Here is a 12,903-nt window from a genome sequence, read left to right on the forward strand (position 1 = left end):
CCGCGATCCGGGGCGGGACGGGACGGGGGAGGTGCCGGAGGCAGCGGGACATGGCCGGATGCTGTGGGGGACCGTATGCAGGCGTCCTGCTGCCGCAGCAAGGGCACGAAAGGAGATTTTCCCGAAATGGCCACGGTCACGGCCCCGGCACCGCAGCCGGTCCCGGTTCAGCTCCCTGGGCTCCAATGGAGCGGGAGGCACGGGCGGCTCCGGTGTTGTGCTTGTTCCATACAAATCCAGGGAGAGAAATGGAGCAGGGGCTGCGAACCTAAGAGAGCGCAGGGCTGGGGCTGCCCTGAAGGGAGGTTTGTAGCCAGGTGGGGGTCAGCCTCTTCTCCCAAGCAACAAGTGGCAGGACAGGACGACATGCTCTCCAGCTGATGTCCAGGTTCAGGCTGGACGTCAGGAAGAATTGCTTCACAGAAAGGGTGGTCAGGCATTGGAATGAGATGCCCAGGGAAGCGGTGGAGTCACCGTCTCTGGAAGTGTTTATGGAAAGACTGGATTGACAGGGTGGTGTTCAGTCATAGATTGGACTTGATGATCTCAGAAGGCTTTCCCAACTTATTGAGTCTGGGACTCTGGATGCAAGCTGCACATGGCCCTGAGGGAAATTTCTCTTCCTACAGGTAGTAGACAGTAACCACTGACTGCTGCTCCAAGCTCTGGCTCAGTTATAACACTCTGAGCCTGCTTGTTTTCTGAGAGCACCTGAACTACCACAGAAGCCCCACCACACTGGGGATCTCTGGGGCATCTCCAGGGCAGCAAGGCAGGGACAGCCACAGCCCACACACAGCCCTGCTGCTGAACCAGCACTCCTGGTTTGTTTGGGTCCAATGGGTTTCAGCACAGTGTTAACTTTTTACTTCTATTCCTTTCCCCAGTGCAGGAAATCAAGTGAACAAGCACAGGTGGTGACTCCCATAATCCCATGGCCACAGGATGACCACCTCCCAGCCTCCCAGCACAGGAGAGCAGCCCCATCCCTCCTGCAGAGAGCCTTGCCTCAGTGTGCTGTCCCACAAGCGGGTTCTGTCACCCAGTGTGCAAGAAGCCAATCCACACATGGAGTTGAGGTATTTCACAAAACCACAAAGTCATTCAGATTGGAAAAGACCTCCGAGGTCATTCAGTCCAACCCATGACCAATAGACCACGGCACTAAGTACCACGCCTGGTCTTTCCTTAAACAGCTCTAGGGAGAGTGTCTCCACCATTGCCCTGGGCAGTCCATTCCAATGTCTAATCACCCTTTCTGTGAAGAAATTCTTCCGAATGTATAAGCTGAACCTTCCTTGACACAGTTTGAGGCTATGTCGTCTTGTCCTTTTGCTAATTGCCTGGGAGAAGAGGTCAACCCCTGCCTTTCTACAGCCTCCTTTCAGGTGGTTGTACAGAGTGCTAAGGTCACCCCTGAGCCTCCTTTTCTCCAGACTAAACACCCCCGGCTGCCTCAGCTGCTCATCACAAGATTTCTGTTCCAGACCCTTCACCATTGCCCTTCTCTGGGCACATTCCAGCACCTCAATGTCTGTATTGAAGTGAGGGGCTTAGAACTGGACACAGGGCTTGAGGTGTGGCCTCACTTGTGCCAAACACAGAGGGATGATCACTTCCCTAATCCTGCTGGCCACGCTAAGATCATCAAGTTCCACCATTGACCAAACACCACTGTGACAACTAGACCAAAGCTAACTGGTGTGTCCAGTTGTTCCCAGAACACCTCCAAGGACAATGGTTGCACCACCTCCCTGGGGAGCTTTTTCCAATGTCTGACCGCCCTTTCCATGAAGAAATGCAACAGAGAGAGGCACTGGCTTTCTGGATCCATCACCCTCTGCCCATCTCTGCGCTGATACGAAATATACAAATATGAGGGCTCTGTGTGTGGATCTGCCTCATGTGCACCTGGTGGCAGAACCCAACTCATGGGACAAATGGAAGGGTCTGTGCTGACCCTACCAGGCCAGGCCAGGGCAGGATCCCAGACTTGGAGGACGGTATTAAGCTGTGCCAGGGAAGGTTTGGGTTGAACATCAGGAGTAATTTCTCCACAGAAAGAGTGCTCAGGCATTGGAACAGGCTGCCCAGGGCTGGTGGCACAGTCACCTTTCCTGGAGGTGTCCAAGGAAAGACTGAATGTGGCACTCAGTGCCATGTTCTAGTTGACAGAGTGGCATTCGGTCAGAGGTTGGACTCGATGATCGCAGAGCTATTGTCCAAGCTCCTTCACCCTGTGACTCCGTGATTTGGGGAATCTCAACCATTCCAGCACTAAGGGACAATGCGCCCAGCATGGGCAGCCCAGCCTCTGCGCATGCGCCACCAGCCGCGCTGGCGGCGGCCGCACCCGCGTCTCCCCATTGGCCTGCGCGCTGCCCGCCGCTCCGGCCCAATGGCAGCGCTCCTTGTTGAAGGGTAGCGGGAAGAAGGCGGTGCCGAGGCTGCGCCCCTTCCTTTCGCCGCCGCTCTGCCCTCGCGCGCGCACGTCCCAGGCCGCTGTCCCGCGCCGCCGCCGCCGCCCAGGTAAGCGCGCGGCGCGCCCCCCTCCGCGACAGTGGTGCCGCCCGGCCCGCGTGCACCAGCCCGCCGCGACCGCGGGGCTCGGGCGACTTCACTCGGGGCGGTGGGGGGCAGCAGGGGAGAACGGCGGCCATGTGCTCTCCCGGCTTGGGCCTGGGCCGGGGCTGGCGGAGAGGCGGGACGGGACGGGGCAGGCTGAGGCACGGGATGGGCTGAGGCGGACGCCAGCGCGGCAGTGCCACGATGCCGCTTCGTTTCGGGAGAGGTGTGCGGCGCGGGCGGGAGTGTGTGCGGGCCCCGTGCTGGCACAGTCGGCGCAGCGTGGCCTCGCCGGCCGCAGGTCCCGCTTTGGAAGCGGAGCCAAAGGACTGTGGCTCGGAGGGAGCAGGGGTGGGCTCCCTCCGAGCACACGTAACTCGGCCATGCTGAAACTCTCCTCTCCGGTCTTGTAGGATGCGTTACGTCGCTGCTTACCTGCTCGCCGTGCTCGGGGGCAACGAGTCCCCCACGTCCAAGGACTTGAAAAAGATCCTCGACAGCGTCGGCATCGAGACGGACGATGAACGCATGAACAAGGTGGCGTTGCCTCTTAATTCCAGATGTCCCAGCCAGCGCCAGACATTGCAGCTGTTTTTTTTTACTTCACTGTTCCCATTGCCTCCCTATTGATGTATACTTATGCTATTCAGACATTTGGTGATCCTTACCAGTGTGAATTCTAAACACTGCTGAGCCAATCATAAGTTTTTACAACTTTGTTGAAAGTCTGGCTTTCTTATTCAGTACCTCTGCTAAAGTATTGAGTGTATTCAATCCCTTTGAAAAGGTGTCTGTCAGTTGTTGCTGGCTTCTGGGAGTTCAGTCTAATCATCCTCATTGAGGTGGTGGCTGCATATAAAGGTGCACAGAATATGTTCTGGCATGGTGTATAGTCTGCACTAAAGGTTCACTTCTTATTTTTGGTCAGTATCGATTCAGAGCTAACATTTTTGAAGGTATGATACTCAGTAATACATTGTTATTTAGTGTGCTGCAAAGGAGCGTTTGTTTCCTCACCAAGAAACATAGGCAAGTCCTAATGTGGAGATTAAAGGTATTTGAGGATAATATATAGGAGGATTTTGGAAATTAATATGAACGTGGTTGTGTTAAAAACCTGATTTATACAGAGTAGCTTGATTTGAATGCTTCTTGTGGTAAAATAGATCTTAACATTGTGGACCTAACAATAATTTGTGATGGGGAAAAAAGCCAAGAACCAATAAAACGATCATATCACTTGTCCTGTACTCATATGTGAAGTGTTTCCAGAGAGGTAAAGGTAAAAGGAAACTTTTTTCCTAGTATTTTACCATAGGCCCAACAAGACAGAGGGTTGGCCGAACTGACAGCATCCTTGCTATGGTTTGGAATGTTGGTTTGAACTTGTGGTGCTCCTGTTTAAATGCCAGGTGTTTTGGTTTTGGCTCCTTTAGGTTTAATACCTTAATTAATTAATTGCTTTCTTTGATTCTCTAATATTCAGAAAGCTATTCTGGAATCTGTTTTGGTCATAAATGATTTTTTCATTGTATCTTAAGCCTGTGTAAATGTGGTGAAGTCTTAGAAGCACCTTTCTCCTGCATGGAGCAGTCATGCAGACACATAGTTTCACACATTCCATGCTCTGTCTAAGCAGATGTGCCTGTTAAAAAAGCTCTTGCTAAAGTCCTTTAGCTTTGGCCACTGAATCCTGGTAGCTGGGACTCACAAGTAAGTTCTGGAGCATTATTTTTAAGTGCTTGCTTTAGCAGTTTTGGATTTGTGTTTTGCTTTTGTCATCTCTAGTTATACAACAATGGTCCTAAAATTAAAGTTGGAACTCTGTGTTCCAGGGCAAGGATACAATAGCTTGGCTTTTAACATTTGATATGGCTGCGGTATTGGGTCCAGAACCCAGTGCTTCAGAGCCTCCCATGGGCCATTAAGCAAGAAATGTAAACAGTCCCTCGGTGACTTACACTGTTGGTGGGGCTTCCTAAGTGGTTCCACAACATCTCTGTATCCTCTTTTTTTCAAGATCATTGGCTTAGTTAGGAATTCAGTAACAAATTTCATGAAAATGCTTTAAGTATTGAAGACTTAGCTGAAATTTTCATGTCAATGTTCTGTTCCTGGCACTTAGAAGTAAGGAATTTTGGGGCTCAATAAGCAGCAGGATGGAGGCACTGCATATGATGATTTATCCATACTTGTTTAAATGTAGGTTATTCTTATGCTGTTTGGAAACTCTAACATTGTAAATTTTACTTACAGGTTATTAGTGAGCTGAATGGAAAAAATATTGAAGATGTAATTGCCCAGGGTAAGTAGAGTGACCCAGGTAATTGCCTCTTTTACTCTGATAGCCTAGGCCTGAGAGTATGGAATTGCTGCCAAGTCAGACTTCTTGTCTGTTCTGCTGGCTCACAGCTGGATTGAGTGGAATCAGGTCCATTCTAATTCCCTGCAGGTCAGTGCCAGTACCTGCTGGGTTTCGCTTGTGGACCACATTAAACTGGAGAACTGAAGCATGTATGAGCTCACTGGTAGTCTGCTCATGATGGAGTTTTCTGGACATGTTGATAAGAGACTGAGCTGTCCTTCGGGGTCTCTAGATGTTTTGTGTTTCACCCACTTGTGTGCAGCAGTGATGTAAAGCATGAGGAGCAGGCAGTTGGCACTGTGGGGCAGTTCCACTCTCTGCCATGAGCACAAGCCTGTGCAGTTCCACTCTCTGCCTGTGCACATATAGAGCTCTCAGAGTCCAGCATTTCCTTTTCCCTGAGACAGAACTCTGAGGGATGATTTCTGTAGAAATTTGGGCTCTTACTGAGGCTGGAACTTTTTACATTAATTGACTGGGTCATAGGGCTGAAGTAAAGCAGAGCTGAGGTAGTGCAAAGGTTTCTGATTAATGAATTTTTATTTTCTTGCAAGTGTATAGGCACAAGGGAATTTGCAGGCATACTTTTGTTTAAAAGTAGCCAGGACTTTGCCTGGCCTTGCTGTGAGGGGCAGGCACTGGACATTTCTATCCATGTGATTTGAAAGACCTAAGAGAGCTATTATACTTGTGCTTACAACACACTTACGCTGTCTCTTTCTGTAATACTTTCATTAAATTGTTTCTTAGAACATACATACATATGAAACATGTTTGTTTACTTTGCTAGTTTAATTAGATCTTGAAGTAACAGGGAATTATTTAGAAACTGATTCCCAGAAACTGGAATACATGCAAACATAGTGTGTACGTGACCTTTGAATGCCAAGGGAGCCTTGGTATGTGAAAGACAAGAGGCCAGAGAACCAGCTGGCTTTCCAAATACGAGCAGAAATCAGGGGTCTCAAAGGAGATGCAATAGGGTTCACAGGGTGCTGAGGAATTTGTTTAAAGTACTGTACTCTTTGCCATAAATAAATCACTTTTTCCCTTTTTCTCCTGTAAGTGTGATCCCCTTATGCCCTCAGAGTTCTCTTTACCCTTAAAGGGAAAAAAAAGGAGCAGGAGAAACCAGTGCTGCCAGTGTTACTTTTGAGGTACATCATTGCTTTCTGGGCTACTGTGCTGTATTTGGAGAGCAACGTGGGTGTGCGAAATTGGATGCGTTTGCTGCTATTTTTATGACAGCTTTTGGAAGAAAGACAGGGACTCTTGGAACAGAAGAAAACTTACTAATATGATGCCAGTGTTCTTAGAATAAGCCTTTGTGAATCTTGAAAATCCTGAGTGTTTTTCACAGAACAGTTTATATTTATCATGGATGCAGCCTCTTGTTCCTTTCAGCAGATTAGTGAGGGGTTCATGAGACAGGATCAGTTTTTTCCTGCGCTTTTCTGTTTCTCCTAACTTCTGTGCTTGGCATGAGCATGTAAATAAATACCATCTCTTGTATCCCATTCAGGTAATGGAAAACTTGCCAGCATGCCGGCTGGAGGAGCCGTGGCAGTCTCTGCTGGAGGGGGCTCTGCTGCTCCTGCTGCAGCTGCTGCCCCTGCTGCCGGTGAGTGTGAGTGGAGAGGTGTGGCTCCAGGGCAAGTCCTTTTGTCTCTGGTAACAGTTTAACAACTGAGTCAACATTTCAGGGCTTCTCCACTTCAGCAGTTCAGTATGTAATGGAAGTGTCAACTGAACAGTTACTTTTCCTTTGAAGCATTTGCTCTTTGTCTGCCTTCGGATTTGTCTTGCTTAGAACCGAGAATCATAAAAACTTGGTCGTGTAAAGCACATTCCTGCAACAGTAGTGTCTGTATCTGTTCAGTGTTATTTGGTTGCTGAAAGGGAATGAGATAATCCCTGGATGCTCCAATACCAGTAGGCAGGGGAGCTGACAACACCAAAACTTGTATCTTGAAAATCTGTGGTGCAGTGTTAATACTGACTATTCACTTGGTCTTTTTTTTTCTTCAGCTGAGGAGAAGAAGGAAGAGAAAAAGGAGGAATCAGAAGAATCTGATGATGACATGGGATTCGGCCTCTTTGATTAATTATTTGTTATAGAGACGTTATTAAAATTCTTTGTTTTAAATGTTTTTGTGTTTATTATTATTACCATACAAGTGCTCTTGGATTCAGCTGTTCTTTAAATAGGTCTGACACAGCTTTGATTTTTATCTCTGTCTGCAATAGGTGTGTGAATTTTCTGACAGACCGTAGGACTCAGCCCTGAGAGTACTGAGGAAATGGCATAGTTTGTGTGAACCTGGATGCTTGTTATGACACTGCTGTTTCTTAAACAGTATGTGGAAACTGAATCTTCCTGATGTTAGCCTTCTCCATTCTGTTTTGCTCTTGGTTACTCAGTGAAGTGACTCGTCTATTCAGCAATAAAAGGACTTTGTTTTCCAGGATCTGTTTATTCAATTCCAAAATGTGAAACTGAATGAACAGCAGGCCTGAATTAGGCCAGTAACATAATTTCAGAGCTAATTATAATAATTTGGTTTTTCAATATTTAAAAGCACCAATTTCATTACTGTCAGATTTTGAAGATCTAGGGACAATGCTGATAAAATGGTTGACTAGGATTTCCTGTTACATCCATATGCTTAACAGTGTGTAACCAGAAAAAAAAAGCCTAACTGCATCCTGCTGTTTTGAGTCACAGATCAATGCAGAGGTGCCCTTCATGCTGAATGGCTGTTCTGTGTGGGCTATCAGGACATAAATCATACTTTGATCTGAACAAAGAAACATGAGAATGGTGTTTTCTGAGAACTGAAACATCTCTGGCATGCCAAGAATGTATAGGCTTGAGAGGAAGGTGAATTTTGCTTTATTGTCTATTGCTAGAAGATGTTTTTGGCAGGCAACTTAATGTGGCTTCTTGTGGAAGCCTTCATCTGTCAGTGTTGAGGACAAGTTGCATGTGTGATGATCTGTGCAGATGAAGTACGGACAGGTAGAGTCAAAAAGATATCCCTGCAGCATGTATACTGAGGTGCTTTTCTAGTGTAGTTGGTTTTGGGGAAAAAAAAGGTGATTGCTGATACAGCTGTGTTCATATGAGTCATTGGACAAAGCATGGAAAATACTTCTGGGAGTAGAGATGAGTGAAATCCAAGTAGGAAAAACTATTTCATCTCTCTGGTGTACTGAGAGAAAACACCCAATACTTCACAGCCAAGCAAGAGAGCAGTTGGAAGTTAGAGTTTCAAAATGGCCATGATTTAAGCAACTAACCCTTGCTGCCCTTCTCTTCCCCAGTGCCAGAAAAATGTACAGTAGTAACAGTGCCAATACCTTTCATCTACTTTTAAGTGCCAGCCTGGTGATTTGGTAGTAATGGAAACCATTCATTGTTCACCGTCGTTCGCTGTCAGACCCATAATGGCAGTGGTTCAGCCCTGGGAGCAGGAGGGTTGTGGTGCTTTTTTTTGTGATTTCTCCATTTCAGGTCACTGAAAAAGAGTGGGGTTTGGATGTGGTTTTACTGAGAGGTGCCCTCCCCCTCTCCCCAGTAGTGCCTTGCTTTGCTGCTTCAAGAGTACCATCAGTGTTTACACAGGAAGGGATTGCCCTGGCACACCACTCAGCAGGGTATTTCCATGCACAAAGGAATTTATTTGAATGGCACTGAGCTATTTGATGAGTTTGTTGTGCCCAGGCTCGTGGGATGAAACAAACCTGTGGTGCCAGTTGCTGCCTACTGTGATGAGGGGAGGAGTGCAACTACACCTAGAATAACTTTTTACCCTGTTTTTATCTTCTTCATATGGACCTTTTAACCTTGAATTATGGGCCTGATCCTGCGGTGGGTGTCCTCTTGCAACCTTTAAATTCCTTTGCAAAAGTGCATGATTTTCATGAAAACTGTCAGTTAACCTGCTCTGAGCAAACCGATGACTCATTGGTAAACTGTTCTGAGAAGAAACTTCTGGAGGCGGTTCTTAGGGAAAGCACTGAAAATAGAGCTCTCATCACAGTGCCACAAGGAGTCAATGTAACAACCACCTGGTAGGTTTTTCTTGAGAAGGTCAGGGCATGGCTTGGCTCTGCCCCAAGATTTCACACACATTATGCAGAATTTGTTAAAACCTCTGCATAGTGACATTTCTTCTGAATACAAAATCAAACCTATTAAGTTTACTTCCCCCTTCCTTACCTATTTATGAAACTGTTGTCACCTGATGGCTTTGTACAGGAGCAGGGATGTGCCTGGAAGTCTATTGCACACTTGTTTGGTGCTCTGCATGGAGTTCACTTTGTTCTGATTTCAATGAGCTTCAGATGTGAAGGAGATGGGATCCCTGCTTCTGCTCTGGAGTCACTGTTCTGAATTTTCAATTCTCAGTGATGCCCTTTCAGAATTATCAAAGGCAAGGGTACTACTGGGGTGGAATCATTGTATTCCATGATTCTCTCAGAGGAGACTAGTGCCTGCTAATACTTGGACATGTGGCCTAGTCTGTCCTCCTTACAGAATCAATTTTAGCTAGAGAAATTTTTTCCTGAATTCTTCTTTAAAGATGGGCTCAAGGGCATTGAAGAGAAAGGGAGGGATAGTCTTGTGCCTGGAGATTACGCTAGTAACTGATCATTACCAAATTGACAGCAGGGGAGAGTGATTTAGTCATAGGCTTGACGTTGAAATGTGCAGGCTTTCCTCACTGGTACACAAATGCCGTGCTGTCTCAAATCAGCTCTCACTGAAAGGGACGAGGCATCTCCACTACTTGGAAAGCAGGGAGAATGTCCTGGACACTACCGTAAAGCAATGAGCAATGGCTCCCTTGGGCCACTCTCAACTGGTTTCACTCTTACTACCAAGGCCCAGTTTTGCAAGCTGCTATATGCAGGCAGGCCTGCTGAACTCAGTAGGTTTGACTTACATAGGTGCAGAGATGGCTGTAGAACCTTTCCTAGAAGAAAAATGCAGTCCCAAAGGAGCAGGACTGCTCCTCTGCCTCAGGACATGCTCCTATGAAGCGAGTGCCAAGAGTCTGCCATGGAATGACCTGACATACACAAACAGGTAAGAAAAAGACATTTAACTCCAGCTTTCCAGTGATGTTGAGAGCACTTGGGTTGAGCTTCATGACTGGTGTGCTTTTCTTGCTGACTACGGACAACAATATCAAAGTAACATTCTGGAATCAACATTTTAACAGGCTGCCTTTGGTCTTCCTTTGAATTCCCAACAGCTGGCAAAAACACGAGGTCTTGCCTGAAAAAGCAGATATTATTTGCCTGTATGTTATTATCTTGCAGGTACTAACAGCTCACCATTCATTAGGCTAGAAAAGAAACACAACAAGGAGAGATTGCATGTGAGGCTGTCTCCGTGGCATCTCAACTTGCAGGGGCACGAGTGGATTTGAAGTTTCACATGCAGGAAAAGCTGCCTTGTAAATCTCACTGATCTGGCTTACTGCTGCATCGTGAGCAATAGCAGAACTGTAGCACTTTCTTACTGGGGGGAAAGAGATTAGTTTTAGGGGTTAATTTATTTTTGAGAAAAGCACAGTTGTTTGTCAGCTTGCTAGTGCCAGTACCCAGGCAGCACTCCACAAGAGATTAGTGTTCACATGGTTTGTTTCATCGACCTGTTTCAACAGGGCAGCATTAACCTCCTCAAATAAGTAACCTTGAGGGCCAAGGCAGAGTGATGTAAACAACTCAGGATGAGATTGCTGTTGGGAAATCAAGTGAAACTAACTCCAGCATTGTCGCAGCATTGTTGTTTCTATTTTCCAGACAAGCTAGGAATATTAAGGCTTGTGAAATGCTGGAAAAGGAGGGAGCAGCAGTGGCTCCAGAATGATGTTCTTATGGTTACAAGTGGGAGGTATCTGCAGACAAGGCTCAGTGGTCAGTTTTGCCACAGACTTCTGCTCAAGTCACAGCCCAGTGACCAGTTCCTCTGCAGAACAATCCCTGTTCTGGAAAAGGCACGACACGATGTTTCCTTTGGGGTTGACTACATGAAAATACCTTTCTGTGTCATCAGAAGCATGGGGTAGAAGCTCCATGATGGCCTTGGTGTTAAGGGCCTGTAAGAGAGTCGTGGCTCAGGTGTGCCAGGGCTCACCTCTCCCTGGAGATGAGGGCTGACAAGGGTTAAATAACCACATCAAATGCAAAGGAGGAAGGAAATTACAAAAGCAACTAGAGGTATGGAGGAAGGGAGAGAAGGGTGGGTATAGAGAGAGGATTAAGGTAAACAGGGTTAATTCTTTATGTACTCCAGGATGTTAATATGTATAAAGGGGAGTTCCTGGCAGCTAGGTGAGGTGGGCTTGGGGGCAGGACCTGAAAGAAAGGTAAAGCTGTACTCCTGCCTGTCTGATGAAAGCAAAGGGCAAACACTTAATGAAAAAGTGCTCTGTCTGTAGAGGCTGGAGTATGATGTCTAACTTGAACTCAAATATTGGACTTATGCAAGGGTTACCTGCTGAATTTAGCTTCTATCACGTCACTGTGAGGCAGTAGATGGAGGCATTAAACAGCTGTTCTAAAAACCTGGATGGCTACTCTTTAGGGAGGGTATTAGCCTCCCTCATATCATTTGAAAGGATGCTTGGAGTGGAAGGAACAGGAAGAGGGGCTACTTGGATGACCTCTACTAGCCTAAATGGTGGAAGAGCTGTTGAGTATACATACAACACTATCCAAGTGAGAAACTTCTGACCAGTTCTAGGAAAACGAATGCAAATTGTTTTATGCCAAGATTAATGAAGTAGTTTTTTGAACTTTGGTAGAAAGTGCTTTTTGCCCTATGTTGGTTCAATTAAAAACTTATGCTTTTTGTTTTGTGTCCCTCAAACCCCCCTCCTGCTGATCTTGCTTCCTAGCTTTGAGTAAAGCAGCTCTTTCTCTTGTTATGCTGATCTTTTTGATGTCTCTGTAAAACTTTCCTACTTACCCAATATTTTGGATATCTGTAGTCTGTATTGTTTATGGCAAGGGGACCTTTATAGCTTCTGAAATCTATTTTGATGATCAACTAACACTGGCCTCTCACCCAGTGCTGCTCTGTGGTGACCCTGTGTGGAAGTACTGCTGAAAATCACAGTTGCCCTGACTAAATGTAAGCATTTTGCTGAGCTTAGAGGCATGTGGAGAAAAAAAACATTGAGAAAAGGTTGGGAAAGGTAAGCAACTGTGTGTGTTTTGGTGATCTGTGTACAACAGTTTACAACTTCCTCATGAAGGGAGGAGAAGAGGCAGATACTGATCTCTTCTCTCTGGTGAGCAGCGACAGGACTGGAGGGAATGGCCTGAAACTTTGTCAGGGCAGGTTTAGGTTGGTATTAGGAAAAGGTTCTTCCCCCAGAGGGTGGTTGAGGACTGGAACAGGTTCCCCAGGGAAGTGGTCACAACACAAGCCTTAACAAGAGTTTAAGAAGTGTTTGGACAATACTCTTGGGCACATGGTGTGACTCTTAGGGACGTCCTGTGCAGGTCCAGGAGCCGGACTCGATGATTCTTGTGGGTCCCTTCCAATGATTTTATTAGTTTTGAAGGGGGACAGGGCGATTACATTTTTCCCATTTCTTGCCCTATTGCCGTGACAAGACTTGCCTCCTTCTGATCCTCAGTTTTTTGTAAAAGGGGATAGCTTTTCCTGTTCTCTCAGGGATCTTGCCCGATCTCTGACAAACAAAGGAAACCCCAAGGACTTGGAGCAGATGCGAAAATCAGGATGTTCCGCGAGGGAAGGACAGCCTGCTGCCCCGGGACAGTGCGAGGTTTGGGGTGCTGCGAGCAGCCGCAGCCCTCTCCCTCGGAGAAGCTGGCTCTGCCCTTGCCGCTTCAGGGCGGCGCTGGCACAGCTGCCCTGGCCCGGCGGCCGGCGAGAGCCGGCAATCCCCCGGGCCGGGAGAGGGGTTCACCGGAGGAAGGGTTGGCAGGAG

General features: G+C 47.0%; 1 protein-coding gene across 1 annotated transcript; it reads left to right on the top strand.

The window, feature by feature from the left end:
* The first annotated feature begins 2,431 nt into the window (after positions 1–2,431).
* RPLP2 (ribosomal protein lateral stalk subunit P2) lies at positions 2,432–7,080 on the top strand. The gene is made up of 5 exons (XM_084207628.1): positions 2,432–2,529; positions 2,979–3,102; positions 4,822–4,870; positions 6,453–6,551; positions 6,959–7,080. Exons 2-5 carry the CDS (start codon positions 2,980–2,982, stop codon positions 7,033–7,035), a joined length of 348 nt encoding a protein of 115 aa, XP_084063754.1. The 5' UTR covers positions 2,432–2,529; position 2,979; the 3' UTR covers positions 7,036–7,080.
* The last annotated feature ends 5,823 nt before the right edge of the window (positions 7,081–12,903 follow it).

The sequence above is a fragment of the Fringilla coelebs genome (assembly GCF_963513975.1).
Source record: "Fringilla coelebs genome assembly, chromosome: 6".
In the NCBI taxonomy this organism is placed as follows: domain Eukaryota; kingdom Metazoa; phylum Chordata; class Aves; order Passeriformes; family Fringillidae; genus Fringilla; species Fringilla coelebs.

Coding starts and splice junctions, on each gene's coding strand:
- RPLP2 (XM_084207628.1), top strand. CDS start 2,980: ATGCGTTACGTCGCTGCTTACCTGCTCGCCGTGCTCGGGGGCAACGAG. Junction 3,103..4,821: donor ACGATGAACGCATGAACAAG/GTGGCGTTGCCT, acceptor TTTTACTTACAG/GTTATTAGTGAGCTGAATGG. Junction 4,871..6,452: donor TGAAGATGTAATTGCCCAGG/GTAAGTAGAGTG, acceptor TATCCCATTCAG/GTAATGGAAAACTTGCCAGC.